This window comes from Phocoena sinus, chromosome 19 (genome assembly GCF_008692025.1).
Source record: "Phocoena sinus isolate mPhoSin1 chromosome 19, mPhoSin1.pri, whole genome shotgun sequence".
Classification (NCBI taxonomy): Eukaryota; Metazoa; Chordata; class Mammalia; order Artiodactyla; family Phocoenidae; genus Phocoena; species Phocoena sinus.
In genome coordinates this window covers 7,665,690-7,687,480 of record NC_045781.1, presented here as the reverse complement: position 1 = coordinate 7,687,480, position 21,791 = coordinate 7,665,690, and the positions used below count along the sequence as shown (strand labels likewise).

Sequence of the window (21,791 nt, the reverse complement as noted above, 5' to 3'; positions counted from 1 at the left end):
TTTAACATCCTGCCTGTAAACTGAATAAATACAGGTAAGCTTTCTCGTTAGATCACAAGATCGATAGCCCTTTCCCTCACGATGGGAAACTAAATCCCATGACTCTGATGGATTACTTATCTTACAAACAAAACTAGTGAGCCCACGTTTGTACTAAATTAGCAAACGGTGCCAGGCCCACCGATGACAACTTCCGGGATGGCTGAGAGTAGAAGGAGACGACCCCTGCTCGCAGCCCCGACACACACAGGCGAGAGTCACCTCCAATTTTGTCCCATTTTTTGAGTCCAATTTTGAAGATGGTTTTGTGTTCTTAAAGCATTCTTATAAAGCCTGTGTGTTGAACTGCATTTGTGAGAACAAAATGAGTTCTAGGTCCCTTATTTTTCTTTAATACTTTCTTTCTGTTGTCACTATTTATATCGTTTGTATGTCTTGATTAAAGCTAATTAATCAACGACGTGGTGGGCAATTTGGGGGGCAATTTGGAGTTTTTTTCTTTCCTGTGCAATGTTGAGGTAGCAAGGTTGACATGCTGCTTTCAGTCCCCTCTCTTGAAGTATGAAGAATTCCAAAATATTAATTAAAAAATGTTAAAGGTACACACTGAGATTCTGGGGTTGCTTCTTACTGCAGCATAACCCAGCCTATCCTGACTGATACGGTTTCTGGTTCTCAGTAGAGCCTGAAATGTGCAAGTCTCAAAAAAAAAAAAAAAAGTGAGTAAATGAATGAATGGCAGGGAATAGGGACAGGGTCATACATTTTCTCCCGGGCCAAAGGTAGAGGAAACAGCCACGTCTTATGCTCACTCACTCACATATACGCTTGTAACCAGGCTGGGGTAAAAATCAGACTCTGGCCTTTATTTCCTATGGTCACAGCTCATGCTGACCCTGATGTCTTTGCCCCCATCCTTCCCCCACTGGTCAGTACTGGGGACTCTTGAGGACAAGGAATGAGGAGCTACAGAGACAAGGACATGAGATGCGAGGAGGGTCTGGGAGATGGAGGAGAGGAGAGGGAGTTAGAAATGGGGAAGCCGAAACAGGAGGTGGGGGGGGATAATCAGAGAGGTCAGAGTAGAGATGGGGAGACAGACATGGAGACAGGACAGAGACACACTGAACGAGAAGCCTAGAGAACAGAAGATTAGGGAACCGAAAGGGAAGGGCAGGTTGGAAACAGAGAGGGGGACCAGGCGACAGATGACGGGGAGCTGATGGGAAGAGATGCAGAGACATAGTGAAGGGGAGATGCAGACAGGTGTGCAGGCAGGTCACCCGGAGCTGGGTGAGAAAGATGGAGAGGCATAGGGGAAATTAAGAGGCAGAGACCCAGAGAAGGCCCTGCAAGGAGCCAGGGGCCGGGTTGGGGCTGGGTGCCCCTAGTATTTGCTCTGGGAATCTTTGCTGGTGGTGGAGACCCGGCCAGTGCTAGAGGCAGGGCCAGTGCTTGAGACTTGGCCTCTGCTGGACTCGAGGCCTCTACTCGATTCTGACTCAGGGCCTTTGCTCTCTGGGCCCCCAAAGCTCTCGTGGCCTCTGCTGGACCCCAAGTATCCAGTGGGCCCCAGGTAGCTGCTAGAGTTGGGGGATGTGAAGATCGCTCGGCCCTCAGTCGAGCCCCGGCTGGACATAAGTCCCCCTTTGACGGCTGTGGTGGAGCCGACGGTCGCGTGGCCTGCGCTGGAGCTGGGGTCCCTAAAGGTGACACGGCCGACATTGGAGCTGGTGGCGCGGCCTCCGCTGGACGCCAGGATGCCGCTAGCCCTGTGGCTCGTGAGGGAGCCGGGGACAGCGCTGGGGCTCTTGGGCAGCAGGGGCAGGCCGGAGCTGGCCTGGGTGCTGGAGAGGGTCACGCTCTGGGCGCTGTCCACCTTCGTGACGGCCTCAGCCAGCTGCTTCAGGTACTGACCCTTCGCCTGCTCCCGGGCCTCCAGCTGCGGGGGAGACGAGTTAGGGCCCCAGAGGAGGAAGAGCCGCCCCGCACCCGCGGGCACCCGTCCTCACCGACTTCACCACGTAGCTCAGCAGCTCCCCCTCGCTCAGCGGGTAGTCGTCGTTGGCCTCAAAGCCTGGGGGGTCCTCACTAAGGTGGGTGGAAGGCAGGAAGGGACTCTACTCCTCGACCTTCAGAAGGCCGATGGCACCTCATTGCTAGGCCCTGAGACCCTCAGCCGTGCGCCGGGCTCTGAGCGCCCTTTCCCCTTCGGGTCCACCCAGGGCCCCACTGAATGTCCCTGGAGCCCTTACTCCTTCTGATTCCCCCGAAGTACCCACTTCATCTTCTACTCCCCCCGCCCCCGAGCCCCACTCACCCTCCAGTCCCAGGGGCCCGCCCACACCTGAAAACCCTCCCTTCCCTTGTCTCCTCTGCCCCCGTGGAAGCTCCCTGACCCTTGCCCTCTGGCTCACAGATTGTCAGGGGGCTGAGGTGGGGCCACTTTCTTGGGAAGATCCTCGGGGCTCTGGCCCAGCACCAGGAGGGCAGCGTTAGGCAAGCTGGCAGAGAGGCTGTTCTGGAGGGTGGAGAAGCCAGTGGTCTGCTCAGGCCCGTCTCCAAGGCCCCGGCACCCTGTCCCCCCTCTGCACCGTCTGCACCCCAACCTGGGTTTCGAGGAAGGCCTGCACCGTCAGGAGCTCCACCAGCCGCTTCTCTATGAGGCCCAGGAAGAGGCCTATGTCCCGGTCTCTCATGTGGATCTTGACCCCTAGGAGGTCATTGATGACCGTGCTGTCACACTGGGCCCTGGTGAAGAGGTGCTGGATATCTGGGGTCAGAGGGACAAGCCATCATGGATCCGGTGCCCATGGGGTGCCACCCTCTCTTCTCCTCAAGGCCCTGCTGCCCAAGCAAGGCTCAAAGATGCGAAGGGACTTGCCCAAGTTCAGACCCACCGGGTTCCAGATGACAGAGGGCAAAAAGCGAGGGAAGTCCAAGGAAAACGTGACAAGGGCACCTCCACACGGCCAGTCCTCTGCTCACGGCTCAGAATCACCCAGCTTCCACCCAACCCAGCGAGTCCACAGCTCAGGATGTGCGTCTACCAAAGAAACACACACACGTGCTCCACGGGAGAAAGCGGAGGAAATCCACAGCAGCACCAAGGCCGTGACCCGCTCTCACAGTTGGCCCGCTTGTATTTAGTTAACTGGTTATTGTGAATGAAATAAGATGCACCCATGACCTTGACAGAAATCTGCGCCCAGCCTGTGGCATCCCTACCACCCTCCCCTGCCTCCCCCACCTGAGCTGCAGGCTCATATTCAGTTTCCTCCTGGGGCCCCTCTCCGAACAGTCCGCAATACCGCTCACACTGAGGTCAAGCTCACCCCCCAGAGCAGTTCCTCCTCCCAGGTTCCGCACTGCACCCTCACCGGGCCAGACCCCTGGTGCCTCAGCCCTCACACCCCCGTAGCCCCTCAGCCCGACACCTCTGTGCTCCATCTCTCCCTCTCCATCCTCATCCCTCACCCTCCTATCCACCCCCCTCTCCTGCTCACAACCCTCCCAGGGCTCCCCAGCACCCCCAGGAAAAAGCCTCAGCCTGGCATCCGTTTAGGATCTGACCCTCTTCAACTCCCACCCACGCCCTCTCTGCACGAAGAACCTGCCTTCCTTGGATGCACCTCCGAGCCTTGGCCCCGCCTGCTGGGAGCATCCCCTCTCCCCAGTTTTTTGGTTAAATACTCATCCTTCAAAATCAGCCTCAAGCATCATGGCTCCCAGGAGACCTCCCCTGTGAGCCCAGCAGAGCCAATGTCATGGGCACAGGGCCCTGTGCCGAGAAGGAGCCCACGTTTGGTTTGATGCTCTGCTCTTGTCTCTTGAAATTCTTGCCAGTTTGTAAACAAGGGGCCCCGCATTTTCATTCTGCACTGGGCCCCCCAAATCCTGGTCCTGCACTCCACTCTGAGTTAAGGCATACCCTTCCTCCTGCAGTGCCCAAGGTGTCCTCCCTCCCAGCCCCTGGGTTACGAGTATCCAGAGCCCGTGTCAGCCTCTTCCCGGCCCTCCCCCTGCCCGTCCTCACCACCTAGCACAGGGCTTGTCACCACAGTCCCTACAACAGAGGGAAAGAGGGTCTGCCAATACCTGAGCTCCGACCGCGCAGCGCGAGGTGGCCCTCCTTCTTGCTCCCCACCACCACTGCCACCTCCCAGTCTCTCTCCATCCCTCATCCCATCTAATTCTCATGCCGACCCTACAAACTAGGCGCTGCCATTCCACTTCCGGAGGGGCTCCAACAGAGGAAACCACACACAAAAGTTCACAAATGGTGGAGCTGGGATTCACACCCAGGGCTGCCTGACTCTCATGGACTCCACACTGGAAGGATGAATGGATGATGGATGCAGGGTAGATGGATGGATGCAGGATGGCTGGATGAAGGATGGCTGGCTGGCTGAATGCAGAATGGATGATGGATGAGTGAATGGATGGTCGGGTGGATATGGGACAGACGACAAGGGAGTGCACAGAGTGGTCCGCGGAATGTCTCCGCGTGGCCGGCCCGGGCAGGCTCTCCGCCTGCTCATCGCATCCTTCCAGATGAAGAAGCCAGGGCGGGTGCTCACCGGTCTTGAGCTTCTCCAGCTGCCCGCGAAAGTTCTGGAAGCGGGCCTCCAGGTTCTCGGCCTCCGTGTGCACCTCGTCCACGCGCTGCTGCAACTCGGCCCGCTGCTGCTCTTGCCTGGAGCGACGGTCCTCCTCACTGCCGCGCCCGCTCTCCAAGGCCTCCTGCATCTACAGGGGCAGGGGCGCGACGTTGGGCCCAGCTCGGGAGGGGGCGCCAACGCGGGTGGAGGAGGGGAGGGGGAGGGGGAGGGGCGGGTCTCGCTCACCTCCTTGATCTCCTCCTGCAGACGCTCCAGCTCTGAGTTCTGCTCATTGATGAAATTGAACTCTGCGAAGTTCCGCTCCTCCACTGGGGGCGAGTCAGGAAAGGCAGCGTCCAGAGAGACAGAGACCAGCAAACAGAGAGACACACACAGAAAGGCAGAGAAAGAGATGTTGAGAAAGGCAACAAAGACACAGAGACAAAGAGAGACAGAGACGGAGAGATATAGGCAAAGAAATAGACACAGGGGCCAACAGAGAGAAATACAGGGCAAGGCAGAGCGACAGAAAGAGATAGCGACCGAGAGAAAGTCACAGAAATGCCGAGAGAGACACAGAGAAACAGAGAAGTGAGGGAGAGCAAACGGTAAAGGTGGGTAAAGAGAGAACATTAGACCCCGGGAGAAAGACAGCAACAGGGACACGGAGATAGGCACACAGAGGCTGAGGGTAAGATTCCCAGGGTGACCCGCAGGCCCAGGAATGAGGGAGGCGGAGGAGGGAGGGAACGGGGAAGGGGGAGACGGATGGGGGAGGCGGGAAGGCAGACACGCCAGGGAAATTGGACAGAAAGAAAAAGACGGAGATACACTCAGTGAGAACAGTGAGATGCAGACGGGTGGAGACACACAGAGAAGGAAGGGGTCAGTAGGCCCGAGACGGGGGTGGGAGAGAGACTGGGGAGAAGGGGGGGAGAGAGAGGGGCGGAGGCAGGGCGGACGGGAAGAGGCGAGTAGGGCGGAGCCTGATTCCTGGTCCCTCCAGCGCAGGTGGAGGAGTCCCCAGGGCCGAAGCGGAGGCCCTCGGTGACCGAGACAGAGCACAGTCTGCACTGGATTCCGGGGGGCTGGGCGCCGTGCTCCTGCCCCCCCTCCGCCCCGCCCTTTCCATCCCCACCCCCTACCCCCAGGGACTCACACTCCAGGTACTTCTCCACCAGCAAGTCCGGGTCGCTCTCCCCGGTCAGCTGGGACAGTTTCTTCAGGGCGTCCTCGTAGCGCAGCACCAGCTTCTCCTGGGAGGTCTTCCGGAGGCCTTCGGCCACCTCCCGGGCTGGGGGGTGAGGGGGCAGTGAGGTCGGCGTCCGGGGCGGCCACCAGGGCGGAGGGACCTGGCTGGGCACGCTGGTGGGGAGGAGGCAACAACACCGCAGCCGCGCAGACCCCGCCCCTCCAGCCCCGCCCTCCGGCCGGCCCCGCCCCGCGGCAAGACGTGGAGCGAACCGCTCCGCCCCTCCCCTGGCCCGGCCTGCTGCAGGCAGAGGTGGCGGCCCCGGCCTCACCCCGTTGCTCGCGCTTCTCCACGACGGCGGGATCCGGCTGCCGATCGCTGTTCTTGAGTTTGAGGAAGCGGTGCAGCTGCTCCAAGTGCGCGATCTGCCGCTGCAAGACCTGCACCTCCGTGTCGTTCTGGGCCACCTCCTTCTCTGCCCTCTCCCGCAGCATGCCTAGCTTGGCCTTCGCCTCCTCCCTGGGAGGGGTGGGGGTTTAGACCCGGGTCGGGGAGATTGGAGGTTGGATTTGGGTTCATCCTGGGGCCCAGGGAGGGGCGGGGTCAGCCTTGGGTTGGAGGGTGAATGGGGCAGGGTCAGTCTTGAGTCACAGGGATGCGTGGGGTCATCCTGGGGTTGGGGGTGGTGGTGGATGGGGCACAGTCAGCCTGGGGTCTCAGGGATGGGACAGAATCAGGTTGCCGTTACCCTGTGGTCACAAAAGGCAGAAAATTGTCTAGGTTCCTAGAGGTGGGTCAGGATGGGGTTATGGGGCAGAGTCAGGGGGCTCACTCACTGAAACTCCCCTGGCCTGCTTGGCCGAAGGTGGAGCTTTTAAGCTTTTAAACGTAGTGCAGCCCACTGTCAACTCAGAGTGCCCCAAGCCTACTTCACAGGTCACAGGATCAAAGGTCAGAGGGTCATTAGGTTGGGAGAAGAGCAGGTCAGTCGCCTCAGCTCCCTGCCCGTGGACCAATCTAGCTCCCCTTTCCACACCTTTGCCAACCTTGGTTGCCTCGACTCAGGGCACTAGCTTCTTGCTCTGTTCAAATTCCTCTGAGGCTTACTCAGGTCAGTCCTCCTTGGTGGGAGTCCTCTCCTGGCACCCACCAGCCCTAGCCCCCGGCGACCCCTCTAGCAGCCCCTCAGGGATTAGGACTCACAGTTCTTTCTGTGCCTTGGGCTTCAGGTCAACAGAAAGGCCAGGAAGAGGGAACCCAACTTCCCAAGAGCCTGGCCCTGCAGGAGATGCTCTAAAGCAGCACGCCATAAGTCCCCACAGCAGCCCATGAGGTAGATACCATTACTGTTGCCATGTCACAGTAGAGGAAACTGAGGCTCAGAGAGGGGAAGTGACCTGCCCAGGTCAGCCAGCAAGGAAGCACTGGAGACACTGGCTGGTCTGACAGAAGTGTTGGTCCTGACAGCTGCCCCCTGCCTTTAACGGAAACCACCCTATCTTTGCACCCGGCTAGGCTGCCCACTGCAGTCAGCTGGAGGATTGTTGGCAGAGGCTAGATCCTGGTGATGCAAAGACAGGCCAGCAGGCCATCACCTGTGGGACGTGGCAGAAAAGATGAGCCGGGCCAGTCAGATTCTCTCCTCAGAATCTGAATTGGGAAATGCTAAGAAGGGGACAGCGGGAAGCCGAAGCTAAAAGGGTGTATAGAGAGAAGCCACAAAAGGTCATGTTACAAAGGCCAAGTTAGGAAGAAGCCAGAGCTATGCGTGAACAGAAGCCATGAGTCAAGGCTCTGAAGGGGTCATGGAGGACCACAGGTAACAAATTACAGAATCAGCCATAAAAAGGCATGACGTACTGAGAGATGCTACAACGTGGGTGAACCTTAAAAGCACTGCACTGAGTGAAAGGAACCAGACACAAAAGGACACGTTGTATGATTCCATTTGCATGAAACAGAAAGGTAAATTTACGGAAAGGCAGATGTACAGGTAAATCGTTGAGACAGGAAGGAGACTAGTGGTTGCCAGGACGTTGGGGAAGAGGGAAAGAGAGAATAACCGCTTAATGGTTACAGGTCTCCTTTGGGGGTGATGAAAACAGAAGTGATGATTGCACAACATTACCAATGTACTAAATGCCACTGAATGGTACATTTTAAAATAGTGAATTTGGGGACTTCCCTGGTGGCGCAATGGTTAGGAATCCGCCAGCAAATGCAGGGGACACGGGTTCAAGCCCTGGTCCAGGAAGATCCCACATGCAGTGGAGCAACTAAGCCCGTGCGCCACAACTACTGAGCCTGTGCTCTACAGCCCGCGTGGCACAGCTACTGAAACCCGTGTGCCTAAAGCCCGTGCTCCACAGCTAGAGAAGCCACCACAGTGAGAAGCCCGGGCACCACAACGAAGAGCAGCCCCTGCTCGCCGCAACTAGAGAAAGCCCGCGCACCGCAACGAAGACCCAACGCAGCCAAAAATAAATAAATAAATAAAATTTTAAAAGGTGAATTTTATGTGCATCTTAACTCAAAGGAAGGAAGGAAGAAGGAAAGAAAGACAGAAGAAGGGAAGGAAAGGCGGAAAGAGAGAGGAAGAAGGAAGGAAGGGAGGGAGGGAGGAAGGACGGAAAGAAAGAAAGAAAAGAAAGGAGGAGGGCTTCCCTGGTGGCTCAGTGGTTGAGAGTCCGCCTGCCGATGCAGGGGACGTGAGTTCGTGCCCTGGTCCGGGAAGATCCCACATGCCACAAAGCGGCTGGGCCCATGAGCCATGGCCGCTGAGCCTGTGCGTCCGGAGCCTGTGCTCCACAACGGGAGAGGCCACAACAGTGACAGGCCCGCGTACCGCAAAAAAAAAAGAGGAACAAAGAAAGAAAGATCACAGAAACCCTAAGGTAGATTTGGACTATAACCGATGTCATGAGAAATCATGAACCATGATAAGCAGAAGTCATGTGGTAGAAACAAGACACTGAATAGAAGGTAAGAAACCACTTGGAGCAAGAGAACAGGGCTGAAGCTCAGAAAGGAGCAGAGATGGGATAAGAGAGAGCATGGAACCCAGGAGAGCCCAGAGGCAGAGAGAGACGTCCATGAGCAGAGCAGCTGGGGCTTCTAGACGCCACACAACATGATCCTTTACCTGAAGGTGGCTTGAGAGAATCTCTGTCCCTTTCACCCAATACTGACAAATAGCAATCTAATTACAGTCATTCACTGATGCTTCCTACGACCTGGCCCCCTGCTATGTGCACTTACTTAAGTCTCTCTATTTTTTTTTTAATATTTGTTTATTTTTGCCGGTGTTGGGCCTTAGGTGCAGCACACAGGCTTCTCTCTAGCTGTGGTGCTTGGGCTTCGTTGCCCCGAGGCATGTGGGATCTTAGTTCCTCGACCAGAGATCGAACCCACATCCCCTGCATTGGGAGGCAGATTCTCAACTACTGGACCACCCGGGAAGTCCCTTAAGTCTCTTTATTTATTTATTTGGCTACACCCTGTGGCTTGTGGGATCTCAGTGCCCGGACCAGGGATTGAACCAGGGCCATGGCAGTGCAAGTGTGGAATCCTAACCATTGGACCGCCAGGGAGTTCCCCTTAAGCCTTTCTACATCCCTATGTGCTACATGCCGTTAACAGACTTGGGTTAAAGAGGTTAATTCATACACCCAAGGAGAGGGACCTTGCCCGAGAAGCTGGGAAATCAGTGGAGGTGGGAGAGAAAGGGGCACCTTATAAAAAAAAAAAAGGATGTTCTGACAATCTATTTCTTGAGTTTGGAACCTTCCCACCACTTCCTTAAGAAAATGCATGGAATGAGTCATCTAGGATGCCTCCAGGGGCCCTACCTGATGGTGTAGGCAGAGGTGGAGGAGACCATGAGGGTCCTGACCGTGTCCCGCAGGAGCTGCAACTCCTGCCAAGAGAACAAAACAGATACCACTTCTAACACCCTCATCCCTGGACAGCCCTCCTTTAAGCCCCACATTTCCCCAATAAGAAGTGAGGCTCCTGGGCCTTAGAAACTTGGACCTTCCTCATTAGCGGCAATCGGTGAAAGGGATTTTAAACAGGTACCAAGTGAAAGGAAAGCCAGATTGACGAGCAGGAAGCAACAAAGACCCAACACAGCCAAAAACAAATAAATAAATAAGGACTGCAGTGAAACATCCAACCCAGAATATTCCTAAGAGTGCTGACCTAACTTTGTGGTGGGGGTCAGAAATTTGTGTGAATTTCATGATTGTGACCACGCTAATCTGTTTTCTAGTCCTATGGAAGTGTCTTTGCAGAGTTATGCGTAAAAGGGTTATTTCAGGAGAAAGACAAGAGGAAATTATATATATATATATATATATATATATATATAGTACATATACATAATGTGTATATATGTATTAATGTATATAAACATATACACACATACACATACATATATAATGTGTGTGTACATTAATGTAATACGTCCATACATATATATGTATGTATAAATACATGCGTATGTGTGCACCGGCACACACACGACACACAAACACATACACTTTTGTAACAAGAAACCTAGGATGGATAACCAGAAACTATGGGGGCTGAATGGGAACGAAGTGGAAGAGATGGTGAGGAAATGATGTTTCTGTGGCTTACCTTTTGGCATAGTTTTGATTTGGGAACCCCTGTCGACGGTTTACATATTCATAAAGAAAATTAAATCAACAAGGATAGGGGAGAGAACTAAAACCAAATACAAACAGAGGCAAGTGAACCTAACTGTATTTCAAACAAAGAACAGAACCACAAAGAAGACCAAAACAATAGGAACTAATCCCAGTGACTTCTGAATACAATAATGTGAGATAGATAAATAGATAGATAGATACCCATGCCCTCAGAGAACAAAACGATCTGCAAACAAATCTTGAACGCTCGGGTTCAGGGGGTGTTAGTACAGCTATAGCAATTCTGAACCTCTCTTATGTGTTTTGTAGGACTGAACAAGTGAGTACGTATATAAACGCTGTTGGGAGCCAAGGTTCCCGCTGTGGGGAAGAAAAAGATAAAATAGGGAAGGTTCAGGAATAACCCAGGGGTGATGGATTGATATGAGAGGCACCGACATGAACTCACAATTTTAAAATATGTGCGTGTGTTTCCTAGCTCCAGAGAAAGGGTCCCAAGGCAGGGACACCCCAGTAGCAGTGAGGACTCCTAGTGCCTGTAATTTGGTTTCTCGGCACCAAGAGAAGAAGAAGCAGGACTCCCCACTAGGAAGAATCAAGACTCCATGGAGAAATGCTAACTTGAGAGTTAAGGCTGATCAAGTACGAGCAAATCTGGACTATCTTCCTGTACCAGAAAGTAAGGAAGTTTTCAAAAAAAAAAAACAAAACAGATGGGCTTGTCAGAAGGACAGAAAAGCCAGCTTGAGGGGGCTCCCACCAGCCGAATCTGAGACAATGTGAACATCGTGGTGAGCACTATGGATTATAACCCAGAGAATAAAGTAAGAATACATGAATGCTTCCTGATAACCCATAAATATACTTAAGAAGTTCTTCCTTAAGTAAAATGCCATCTTATCAATGAAGAAGAAATGAGAGAGAAGAATCACCATTTGGTAGCCATTACAATAATAATGATTCAGGCAAAAGTCATTAAGGGATGCTAGAACAATTGCGTGAAAATGTATCAGGGAACAGGATATTTACGTGGTCTCAAAGAACCTCCCCGGACTCAGTCATTACAAAGAGGAAAACTCTATATTGGAGAAACCTGGCTGACCAAGGTCAACGTTACTAGTTATGGGACAAACTTACATTATGTGCCTACTGACATAATGCCCGCAAACGACACAATACCACCTGTGTGATATTCCACCAAAAATGTACAACTTGAATCTAATCATGGAGAGAGATCAGATCAATCCACATTGAGGGACGTCACACAGCACAACTGGCCTGGATGCTTCCAAAATGTCAAAGTCATGGAGACAAAGAAGGGCCGAGGGGGACTTCCCTAGTGGCGCAGTGGTTAGGAATCCACCTGCCAATGCAGGGGACACGGGTTTGATCTCTGGTCTGGGAAGATCCCACACGCCGCGGAGCGACTAAGCCAGCAAGCCACAACTACTGAGCCTGTGCTCTAGAGCCCACGAGCCACAACTACTGAGCCCGTGTGCCACACCTACTGAAGACTGCGTGCCTAGAGCCCATGCTCCACAACAAGAGAAGCCATCACAATGAGAAGCCTTCATGCTTCAACGAAGACCCAACGCAGCCAAAAAAAAAAAGAAGGGCCGAGGGACTGTTCCAGATGAATGAGGCCAGGACAACCAAATGCAATGTGGGATCCTGGCCCAGAGCCTGGAGCAAGATAATTAAATTAGCTATAAAGGACATTGTTGGAACAATCATGAACTTTAAATATGGACTGCTTAGAATTGTAACAATGTTCAGTGCCCTTGGGTAAGGGCACTTTGTTTATATAAGAAAATGGTCTTGTGCTTAGGAAATACACACTGAAGTTCTTAGGACCATAATGCCTGCATCGTACTCTCAAATAGTTCGGCAGTTGTGATAATAAATTATTTTCAGGGAAACTAATTACACACACACGGAGACAGAGAGTAAATTTGGCAAATTATCAATCTTGGTGAAGGATATATAGTTCTTTGTACTATTCCTGCACCTTTTCTGCAAATTTGAAATTATTTCAAAGGAAAACTTAAAGAAAGAGAGAGGGAGAGAATAAAGGAAGGAAGGGAGGTGAAAGGAGGGAGGGAGGATTCTTCAAAGGTTATTGAGAAACCCATGGAATGTAAATGGTCCTGCCTGCGCCTTGGTGGCCCTGGGTGATAACACTCAAAGTGCCATCTCTGCTTTCTGCAAATCTCAGTGAGGCTGCTTTCTTTGCTGGGGGTAGCCTGGAACATTCTCAGGTGTCCATTCCCTCCGGACTAAAGTATACCTATGGCTCCGGGCGATTCCGTACTTGAGGCCCGAGTGTTGGAGAAAGTAGGGTGACTCTTGCATCCTCCCCTGCACTCCAGCTGGGCCAAGGGGTCCTGGGCTTCAGGGCCACTGACCTTCTGCAGCTTGCGGTCCACATTCAGATACCGGTTCCTCTCGATCTGCAGGAGATCCAGCTCCTCCCGCAAGGTTGCATTCCGAACCAGCTGGTTGTCAAAGCGACAGGTGACCTGGAATGGGGGTGGTGGTGTGGGAGAGGATGCCAAGCGTCTGTCTGAGGCCTGGCCTGCCTCCCTCTTCCATTCTCAGCCGAGAAGGGGGCACTTGTCAGGTAGGGGGCCCATTCCCAATTTGGGGGCTCTGAGAGCATCGCCACCCCCCCCCAAGACCCAAGCACCAGTCTCCTTTCCTGGGAGACCCTCCATCCCTCCAGGATCTTGTCTCCGAACCCCACTTAGGGAACCCACTATTTTAGGCCACTCTGCATCCAGGAATCTGGTCCACCGTTTCTAAAACTTGACTCCCATGCTCAGTTCTTCCCCCAAGAGTTCAGGTCGGGAGACAGCCGAGAGGCTGACCCTCACCCTGTCCAACTGGTCTTCAAGGATCTTAATCCTTCGCTGGCTCTTGACCTTCTGATCCAGGATGCATCCCGAGGCCTTGACATCCTTCCCATGGGCAAAGATCCGGCTCTCCCATTCCTGGATCTGGAAGAAAGAACATGGGGCCTATTTGTTGACTGAATGCGGGAGAGATTGAGGGAATGAGGGAGATGAGAGGGAGGGTGAGTGACTGAGCGTGGTTGACATCTGCGGTCCTTGTGGCCCCAGCCGTCTGCTGTACCCCTCTTCTGAGGTGAGTACCCAACCTTCCACGTGGATCTGACTTCCAACCATAACGAGCCGCCCTGCTGGCCACATGACCCAGGTCCAAACAATCCATTTAGAGATGGACGTGTGACCCAAGCTGAGCCAGCCTGAATCCTTTCCTGATATTTTGGGAGAAATGTGTGATCTGGATGGATGCGACGCCACACACAGTAGACAAAGTGGAGACAAGAGCCTGAGAATGAGACAGGCTGGGACCTGGGACCCTTTGCTGCAGTGCCTGCACCTGGACAAACGTCTCCTCGGGCAACAAAATACAAAGGAACTATAAGGGACTAAAAATAACTGCGTGCATGTGCAGTTAGGGCAAATTCTGGACAAGAATGTACAAAAAGACCAAAAAAACCCAGCTGCCACTTCTGAAGAGTCAGGACCAAAAAAAGGGGTTCGGGAGCAAAAGCAAGGTCCTACGTGTGCCCCCTGCAGTACACCACCAGAGGGGTGGGCAAGATACCTAAGCCACTCCTCTGGCCCAACCCGTGGACACACCCCTACTGTCACCCCATAGAAGGGACAAGCTCGCCTCACCTCTGGGAGCAAGCAAGGGAACCTGTTACTTGTTTTCACTCCAGTAAACAAGGGGCCTCAGTAAAGGCCTGTCTGAATTTCTTGTCTGGCCTCTAACCAATTTCTTTTTTTTTATTTTATTTTTTTGCGGTACGCGGGCCTCTCACCGTTGTGGCCTCTCCCGTTGCGGAGCACAGGCTCCAGACGCGCAGGCTCAGCGGCCATGGCTCACGGGCCCAGCCGCTCCGCGCACGTGGGATCTTCCCGGACCGGGGCACGAACCCGCGTCCCCTGCATCGGCAGGCGGACTCTCAACCACTGTGCCACCAGGGAAGCCCAATCAATTTCTATTGACTGGGGAAGGCCAAGAATCCCGGTTTATACCAAGAGGAGGGGAAGATAAGCCCTGATGCCTGAAACCAACTTCCAACCTGCCCTTCTCATTCCCGTATTCATCTTGACTTGTTTGGGGTATGCTGTCTTCCCAACTAGATTGGAAACTCCACGAGGGCGGATTTTTAGCTTTTCTGTGCTTGACAAAGAGTTGGCATGCAACAAAACATGCAGACTAAATGAATAAATGAATCGCTTGATACTGTGTTTCCCGATTTGTGCAGCCCTATGGGTTGAACTGAGTCCCCTGTAAATCCATATGTTGAAGTGCTAATCCCCAGAACCTCAGAATGTGACCTTATTTGGAGACAGGGTTTTTACAGAAGTAATCAAGTTAAAATGAGGTCACTGGGTTGGGCCCTAATTCTACACGACTGGCGTCTTTATAAAAAAGGGGAAATTTGAACAGACATGCCAACAGGGAGAATGCCAGATGAAGGTGAAGGCAGATGTGGAATCTTAAAACTATAACAAACTAGTGAAAATAACAAAAAGAAGCAGACTCACAGATATAGAGAACAAACTAGTGGTCACCAGTGCAGGGGGAGAGGTAATATAGGGGTGGGGAGTGGGGGGTACAAAGGATTGGGTGTGAAATAGGCTATAAGGATGTATTGTACAACACGGGGGATATAGCCAATATTTTGTAATAACTGCAAATTGAGTATAACCTTTAAAATTGTATTCAACATTTTTTAAAAGAAAAAAAGATGAACGCAGAGATTGGAATGATGCTTCTACACACAAAGGAATGCCAAAGATTGCCAGCAAACCACCAGAAGCTAGGCAAGATGCACAGAACAGATTCTCACAGCCCTTAAAAGGAACCAACCCTGCCGACATCATGATTTTGGACTTCTGGCCTCCAGAACTGTGTGACAATAAATTTCTGTAGTATAAGCCACGCAAAGAAATGAATACGTGCGCCAAGGCACCCCAGAGCATTGCGGCAAAGTCAAAGGGGCAACCACGGGGATATTTTAAAATTTGAGGGAGACACATTGACATTGGTCAGATGCCACATGAACCTGGAGCTCAAGGTAGTTCCCAGGTTCAACATGAGACGGTGCTACATTCCTTTTGATGATGTCCCATCTTTCTTTGTTGTTGTTTTGTTTTTTGGGGTTTTTTTTAACCACGCCACATAGCATATGGGATTTTAGTTCCCCGACCAAGGATTGAACCAGTGTCCCTTGCAGTGGAGGCGCAGAGTTATAACCACTGGACCACCAGGGAAGTCCAATGTCACATCTTTCTTTCTTTTTTTTTCTTAATATTTATTTAGGCTGCCCCGGGTCAGTTTCAGCACGCGGGATCTTCACTGTGGTATGTTTCTAGTTGCGAGATGCGGACTCTTAGTTGCAGCATGCGTTGTGGGATCTAGTTCCCCGACCAGGGATCGAACCCAGCCCCCCTGCATTGGGAGTGCAGAGTTTTACCCACTGAACCACTAGGGAAATCCAATGTCACATCTTTCTGAAACTGAGTTTTTAGCAGTTGCTGTGATAAAAATCAAATACCCCAAAACGGTACCATTGGAGGAAACTAAGCAAAGCGTACAAGGACTCTCTCTGTATTATTTCTTCAAACCACAGGTGAATGTACGATTACCCCAGTAAAATTTTCAGTTAAAAAAAAAAGCAAGTACTGCACAGAAATCAGGGTGGAAAGAGAGTGGTGAGTCCACTCTGACTCCAAGATCTGAAAAGTTGCAAAGTGGCCAATAGGCACAAACGTGCCACAGGTAATTGAGGTTTTTAAAAACGAAACACAATTTTTTTCAATTTATGTATATTATTTTTCCAAATGGTTTCTAGGTTGTTAGGATGCAAACATTTATTGGGTTGTTTGGTCCAAACTGCTATAATAGAGCTGTTAGCAGTGCAATACTGGGGCCCTCTTGGACAGCTCTTGAGAGCTGATGGTTACATTTTCAGGAATTACATGAGTTAAATTGTTGGTAGTTTGAAATTGACCATTATATTTGTTTTCCATTTCTGCAGAAAAATTACAGTCGCCCTTCAGTATCCACAGGGGATTAGTTCCAGGACTCCCCTCAGATACCAAAATCCAAAAATGCTCAAGTCGGGCTTCCCTGGTGGCGCAGTGGTTGAGAGTCCGCCTGCCGATGCAGGGGACACGGGTTCGTACCCCGGTGCGGGAAGATCCCACATGCCGCGGAGCGGCTGGGCCCGTAAGCCATGGTCGCTGAGCATGCGCGTCCAGAGCCTGTTCTCTGCAACGGGAGAGGCCACAGCAGTGAGAGGCCCGCGTACCGCAAAAAAAAAAAAAAAAAAAAAAAAAAAAAAAAATGCTCAAGTCCCTTATATAAAATGGCATAGTATTTGCACATAACCTACACACAACCTCCTGTATACTTTAAATCATGGCTAGATTACTTATAATACCTAATACAATGTAAATATTATGTAAGTAGTTGTAAATACAGTGTAACTGCTATGTAAATAGTTGCTGGCCCCCAAAATTCAAGTTTAACCTTTTGGAAATTTCTGGAATTTCTTTTTTTTAAAAATATTTCCCATCCTTGGTTTGTTGAATCCACATATACAGAACCCGTAGATATGGAGGGCCAACTGTACCACAAACCCTGTGGCTTAAAACAACACCCATTTATTATCTTGAAGTTTCCACGGGTCAGGAACGTGACACAGCTCAGCTGGAACCTCTGCTCAGGACTCACAAAGCTGCAATCAAGGGGTCACCAGGGCCACGGTCTCATCCAGGACTCATCACGTGGTTGATGGCAGAATTCAGTTCCTTGTGGTTGCAGGACTGAGGCCCTCAGCTCCTAGGAGCCCCCAGATGTTTCCTGCCATGTGGCCCTCTCCACAGCATGGCAGCTTCTTCAGTCTACTATGGTGCAGTATTAAATAGCATAACCGGGCTTCCCTGGTGGTGCAGTGGTTAAGAATCTGCCTGCCAGTGCAGGGGACACAGGTTCGAGCCCGGGTCCAGGAAGATCCCACATGCCGCGGAGCAACTAAACCCGTGCACCACAACTACTGAGCCTGCGCTCTAGAGCCCGTGAGCCACAACTACTGAGCCCGCGTGCCACACCTACTGATGCCCACGCGCCTAGAGCCCGTGCTCCGCAACGAGAAGCCCCTGCAGTGAGAAGCCTGCGGACCGCAACAAAGAGTAGCTCCCGCTCGCCGCAACTAGAGAAAGCCCATGTGCAGCAACAAGACCCAACACAGCCAAAAAATTATAAATAAATAAATAGCATAACCTCATCAAGGGAGGGACAACCCATCACCTGTGCCAAATTCTGCCGTCACAAGTTCTGCTGCCACTGAAGGGGAGGGGATTCTATAAGGGTGTGACTCACTGGGGGTCATGATAGGGTATGTTCACCTCAGCCTAGATGAGAACGTTGATGTTATGAAAATCAGAAAATGCTCATTGTAAATCAACTATACTCTAATATAAAATTTTTTTAAAAAGAAAATGCTACATATCAGGGTGCTTTCCCCCGCTAATTGCTGGTTTCCCAGCACACCCCTGTTAGATGTTTCTTTGGGGGCTAAAAAATTTACTAAGAAATTAAGGGCTCCAGGAACAAAGAAAGTTTAGGTGAGATAGGCTGGGACCCGGGACCCTTTACTGGAGTGCTTGTACTTGGACCTGGACAAACGTCTCCTCCAGCAACAGAATACAAAGAAACTATAAGAGACTAAAAATAACTGCATGGGGGCTTCCCTGGTGGCGCAGTGGTTGAGAGTCTGCCTGCCGACGCAGGGGACGCGGGTTCGTGGCCCGGTCCGGGAAGATCCCACATGCCGCGGAGCGGCCGGGCCCGTGAGTCATGGCCGCTGAGCCTGCGCGTCCGGAGCCTGTGCTCCGCAACAGGAGAGGCCCGCGTACCGCAAAAAAAAAAAAAAAAAAAAAAAAAAAAAAAAAATAACTGCATGCACGTGCAATCAGTGGGGCAATTATGAACAATAAGACAAAAAATGGCCACAAACCAACTGCCACTTCTGAGGTGCTGGGAGCAAAAGCAGGGTACAGCTCTTGATGCCCGCACACAGCACCATCAAGGGGGTGGGCAGACCGCCTAAGCTTCGCCTCCTGCCCAACCTACCCATTCACCCTACCCTCACCCCATTTAAGGAACAAGTTCACCCCACGCTTTGGGGAGCAAGCAAGGGAACCTGTTACTTGTTTTCGCTCCCTCATCCCAGACCAGAATTCCTGGTCTGGCCTCTTATCAATTTCTATCGATTAAAGGGTCCAGTCTTGGGAATTCCCTGGCGGTCCAGTGGTTAGGACTCGGTACTTTCACTGCCGTGGCCTGGGTTCAATCTTTGGTTGGGGAACTAAGATCCCGCAAGCCGCGTGGCACAGCTTAAACAAAAAAGCAAACAGATAATATGCAGTTTAAAAAATAAATAAATAAAAAATGAAGATTCCAATATTTGGCCACTGAAAAAGCTTGTGCAGTGTTGGGGGAAAAAAAAGAGTCCAAGGATCCGAGTCAATAACATAGGTAGTTCAAGAAATTCTTCCCAAGATTAGAAAACACTCTCCTTCAATTTTTAAAAGTATTCAAATTTTGCTCTTTACATTTAAGTACCTAATCTAACTAGACTTGATGTTTTCAGATGATGTGAGGTAGGAAATTTTTTCTCAGCTTTGTTGAGGTATAAATGACACACAATAAAGCTGCACATATTTAAAGCAGACAATTTGGTAAGTTTGACATAATCGAAGGAGTGAACATACCAATCACCCCCAAAGTTTCCTCTTTGTCATTCCCCCTGCCACTTCCTTCCTGCAGCTCCCCACTCCCATGCAGTAACCCAGTTAGGCCAGTTTGCATTTCCTAGAGTTTTATTTTATTTTTTTAACTTTTATTTTTTTATTTTTTTGCAGTATGCGGGCCTCTCACTGTTGTAGCTTCTCCCGTTGCGGAGCACAGGCTCCGGACGCACAGGCTCAGCGGCCATGGCTCACGGGCCTAGCCGCTCCGCGGCATGTGGGATCTTCCCGGACTGGGGCACGAACCCGTTGTCCCCTGCATCGGCAGGCGGACTCTCAACCACTGAGCCACCAGGGAAGCCCTCTAGAGTTTTAGCTTAATGGGATCACATAGTATATACTCTTTTTTTGAGGGGAGGAGTTTAGCTTCTTTCACTCATAACAATTATTTTGAGATTCATCTAAGTCTTTGGGTATATCAATAGCCCATTCCTTTTTTTTTCTTTAAATTTATTTTATTTATTTATTTTTGGCTGCGTTGGGTCTCCGTTGCTGCACACGGGCTTTCTCTAGTTGTGGCGAGCAAGGGCTACTCTTTGTTGAGGTGCACGGGCTTCTCATTGCGGTGGCTTCTCTTGCTGTGGAGCACGGGCTCTAGGCGCGCGGACTTCAGTAGTTGTGGCACGTGGGCTCAGCAGTTGTGGCTCATGGGCTCTAGAATGCAGGCCCAGTAGTTGTGGTGCACGGGCTTAGTTGCTCCGCAGCATGTGAGATCTTCCCGGACCAGGGCTCAAACCCGTGTCCCCTGTCCTGGCAGGCGGATTCTTAACCACTACACCACCAGGGAAGCCCTACCCTAGCCCATTCCTTTTGACTGCTGAGTAGTATTCCACTGTATGGATGTACCACAATTTGTTTATCCATTCACCTGTTGGTGGACATTTGGGTTGTTTCTGTTTTGAATTTTACCAATAAAACTGTTATGAACATTCACGTACAAGTTGCTGTAGGAACATGTGCTTTCTTTTTCCTAGGGTAAATACTTAGGAGTGGAAATGGCTGAATCATACGTTTAGTGGACGTTTGATTCTTTAAAAACTGCCAAACTATTTTCCAAAGTGGTTGTCCCATTTACATTCCCACCAGCAGGGTGTGAACGTTCCAGTTTCTCCACATCCTCACCAACAGTTGGTAAGGTCAGTCTTTTAAATTTTAGCCATTCTAATAAGTGTGTAGAAGTAGCTTGTGATTTTAATTTGCATTCCCCTAATGACTAATATTTCTACGTGCTTGCTTCCACGTTATATATATTTGGTGAAGTGTGTGTTCAAGTCTTTTTGCCCATTTTTCCTATTAGGTCGTCTGTTTTCTTATTGAGTTTAAAAGTACTTAATATATTCTGGATATAAGTTCTTTGTCAGGTACAGGCTTTGCAAATATTTTCTCCCCATGTAGGACTTGTCTTTTCATTCTCTGAACAGACCCTTTTAAGGAGGAGAAGTTTAAAAATTTTATGAAATCCAATTTATCAGTTTTTCCTTTTATGGATCATGCTTTTGGTGTTGCATCTAAGAAATCTTTGCCTAACCCAAGCTCACAAAGATTTTCTCCTACACTTCTTTCTAGAAGTTTTATAGTTTTAGGTTTTACATTTACGTCTATGATGGGTAACATCTTTTTTTCCTTAAAAAATGTTATTGTACACAGAAAAGTGCATAGATCACATATGTACAGTTTATTATATATTTTAAAAGTGAACATCCTTGAACCACCACCCAGGTCAAGAACTAGAATACTGACAGCACTGCAATCTAATCATTACCATATTCCCCTCCACAGAGGTACCACTCTCCTGTCTGTGTTAGTTTCCACTGCTGCTGTAACAAAATACCACAAATTTACTGCCTTAAAACAAAACAAATTTATTATCTTACAGTTCTGGAGATCAGAAGTTGGAAATCAGTCTTACTGGGTTAAAAATCAAGGCGTCAGCTGGGCTGTATTTCTCCTGAAGGTTCCAGTGGAGAATTCATTCCTTGCCTTTTCCAGTTTCTAGAGGTTGGATTCCTTGGCTTACGGCCACTCCAACCTCTGCTTCTGTTGTTACATCTCCTCTCTCCATAATCACATCGTCTCCTCTGACCCTGACCTTCCTGTCTCTCTCTTATAAGGACCCTTGTGAGTAAATTGGGCCCATTCAGATAATCCAGCATAACCTACCCAACTCAAAATCTGCAGTCGTCACGGGGTCCAGAGATGATGACATGGACATCTTCGGGGAGTCATTAATCTGTTTGCCCTACTTCCTTAAGTGAAATTCTTTATAGTTTTATCACCCAGGTATAAACCCCCTAAACAAAAGTTTGGCTTGGCCCGGTTTTGAATTTTATGTAAATGAAATAATGCTGTCTATTTTATGCCTTGCTTCCTTCAAATGTTTGTGAGATTCATCCACAAACATTTAATTGTAATTTTTTATTGTTGTATACTATGTCATTATAAGAATATACTACATGGGACTTCCATGGTG

At 50.4% G+C, this 21,791-nt stretch overlaps 1 protein-coding gene across 9 annotated transcripts in view; it reads right to left on the bottom strand.

Annotated features, from left to right (window-relative positions):
• Positions 1-840: 840 nt before the first annotated feature.
• Positions 841-21,791, bottom strand: part of CCDC114 (coiled-coil domain containing 114) — a 33,009-nt gene continuing 12,058 nt past the window's right edge. For 8 of the 9 annotated variants that reach the window (XM_032612397.1, XM_032612389.1, XM_032612396.1 and 5 more), the window contains 11 exons: positions 13,340-13,462; positions 12,872-12,985; positions 9,642-9,709; positions 6,125-6,312; positions 5,761-5,895; positions 4,848-4,930; positions 4,581-4,749; positions 2,610-2,773; positions 2,418-2,521; positions 2,013-2,091; positions 841-1,942 (listed from right to left, as the gene is read on the bottom strand). In XM_032612397.1, coding sequence (XP_032468288.1) covers positions 1,388-1,942; positions 2,013-2,091; positions 2,418-2,521; positions 2,610-2,773; positions 4,581-4,749; positions 4,848-4,930; positions 5,761-5,895; positions 6,125-6,312; positions 9,642-9,673 — 1,509 coding nt within the window. In that variant the 5' untranslated portion in view covers positions 9,674-9,709; positions 12,872-12,985; positions 13,340-13,462 and the 3' untranslated portion in view covers positions 841-1,387. The remainder of the gene's footprint in view (positions 1,943-2,012; positions 2,092-2,417; positions 2,522-2,609; positions 2,774-4,580; positions 4,750-4,847; positions 4,931-5,760; positions 5,896-6,124; positions 6,313-9,641; positions 9,710-12,871; positions 12,986-13,339; positions 13,463-21,791) is intronic. The other variant, XM_032612390.1, reaches the window with a different exon arrangement.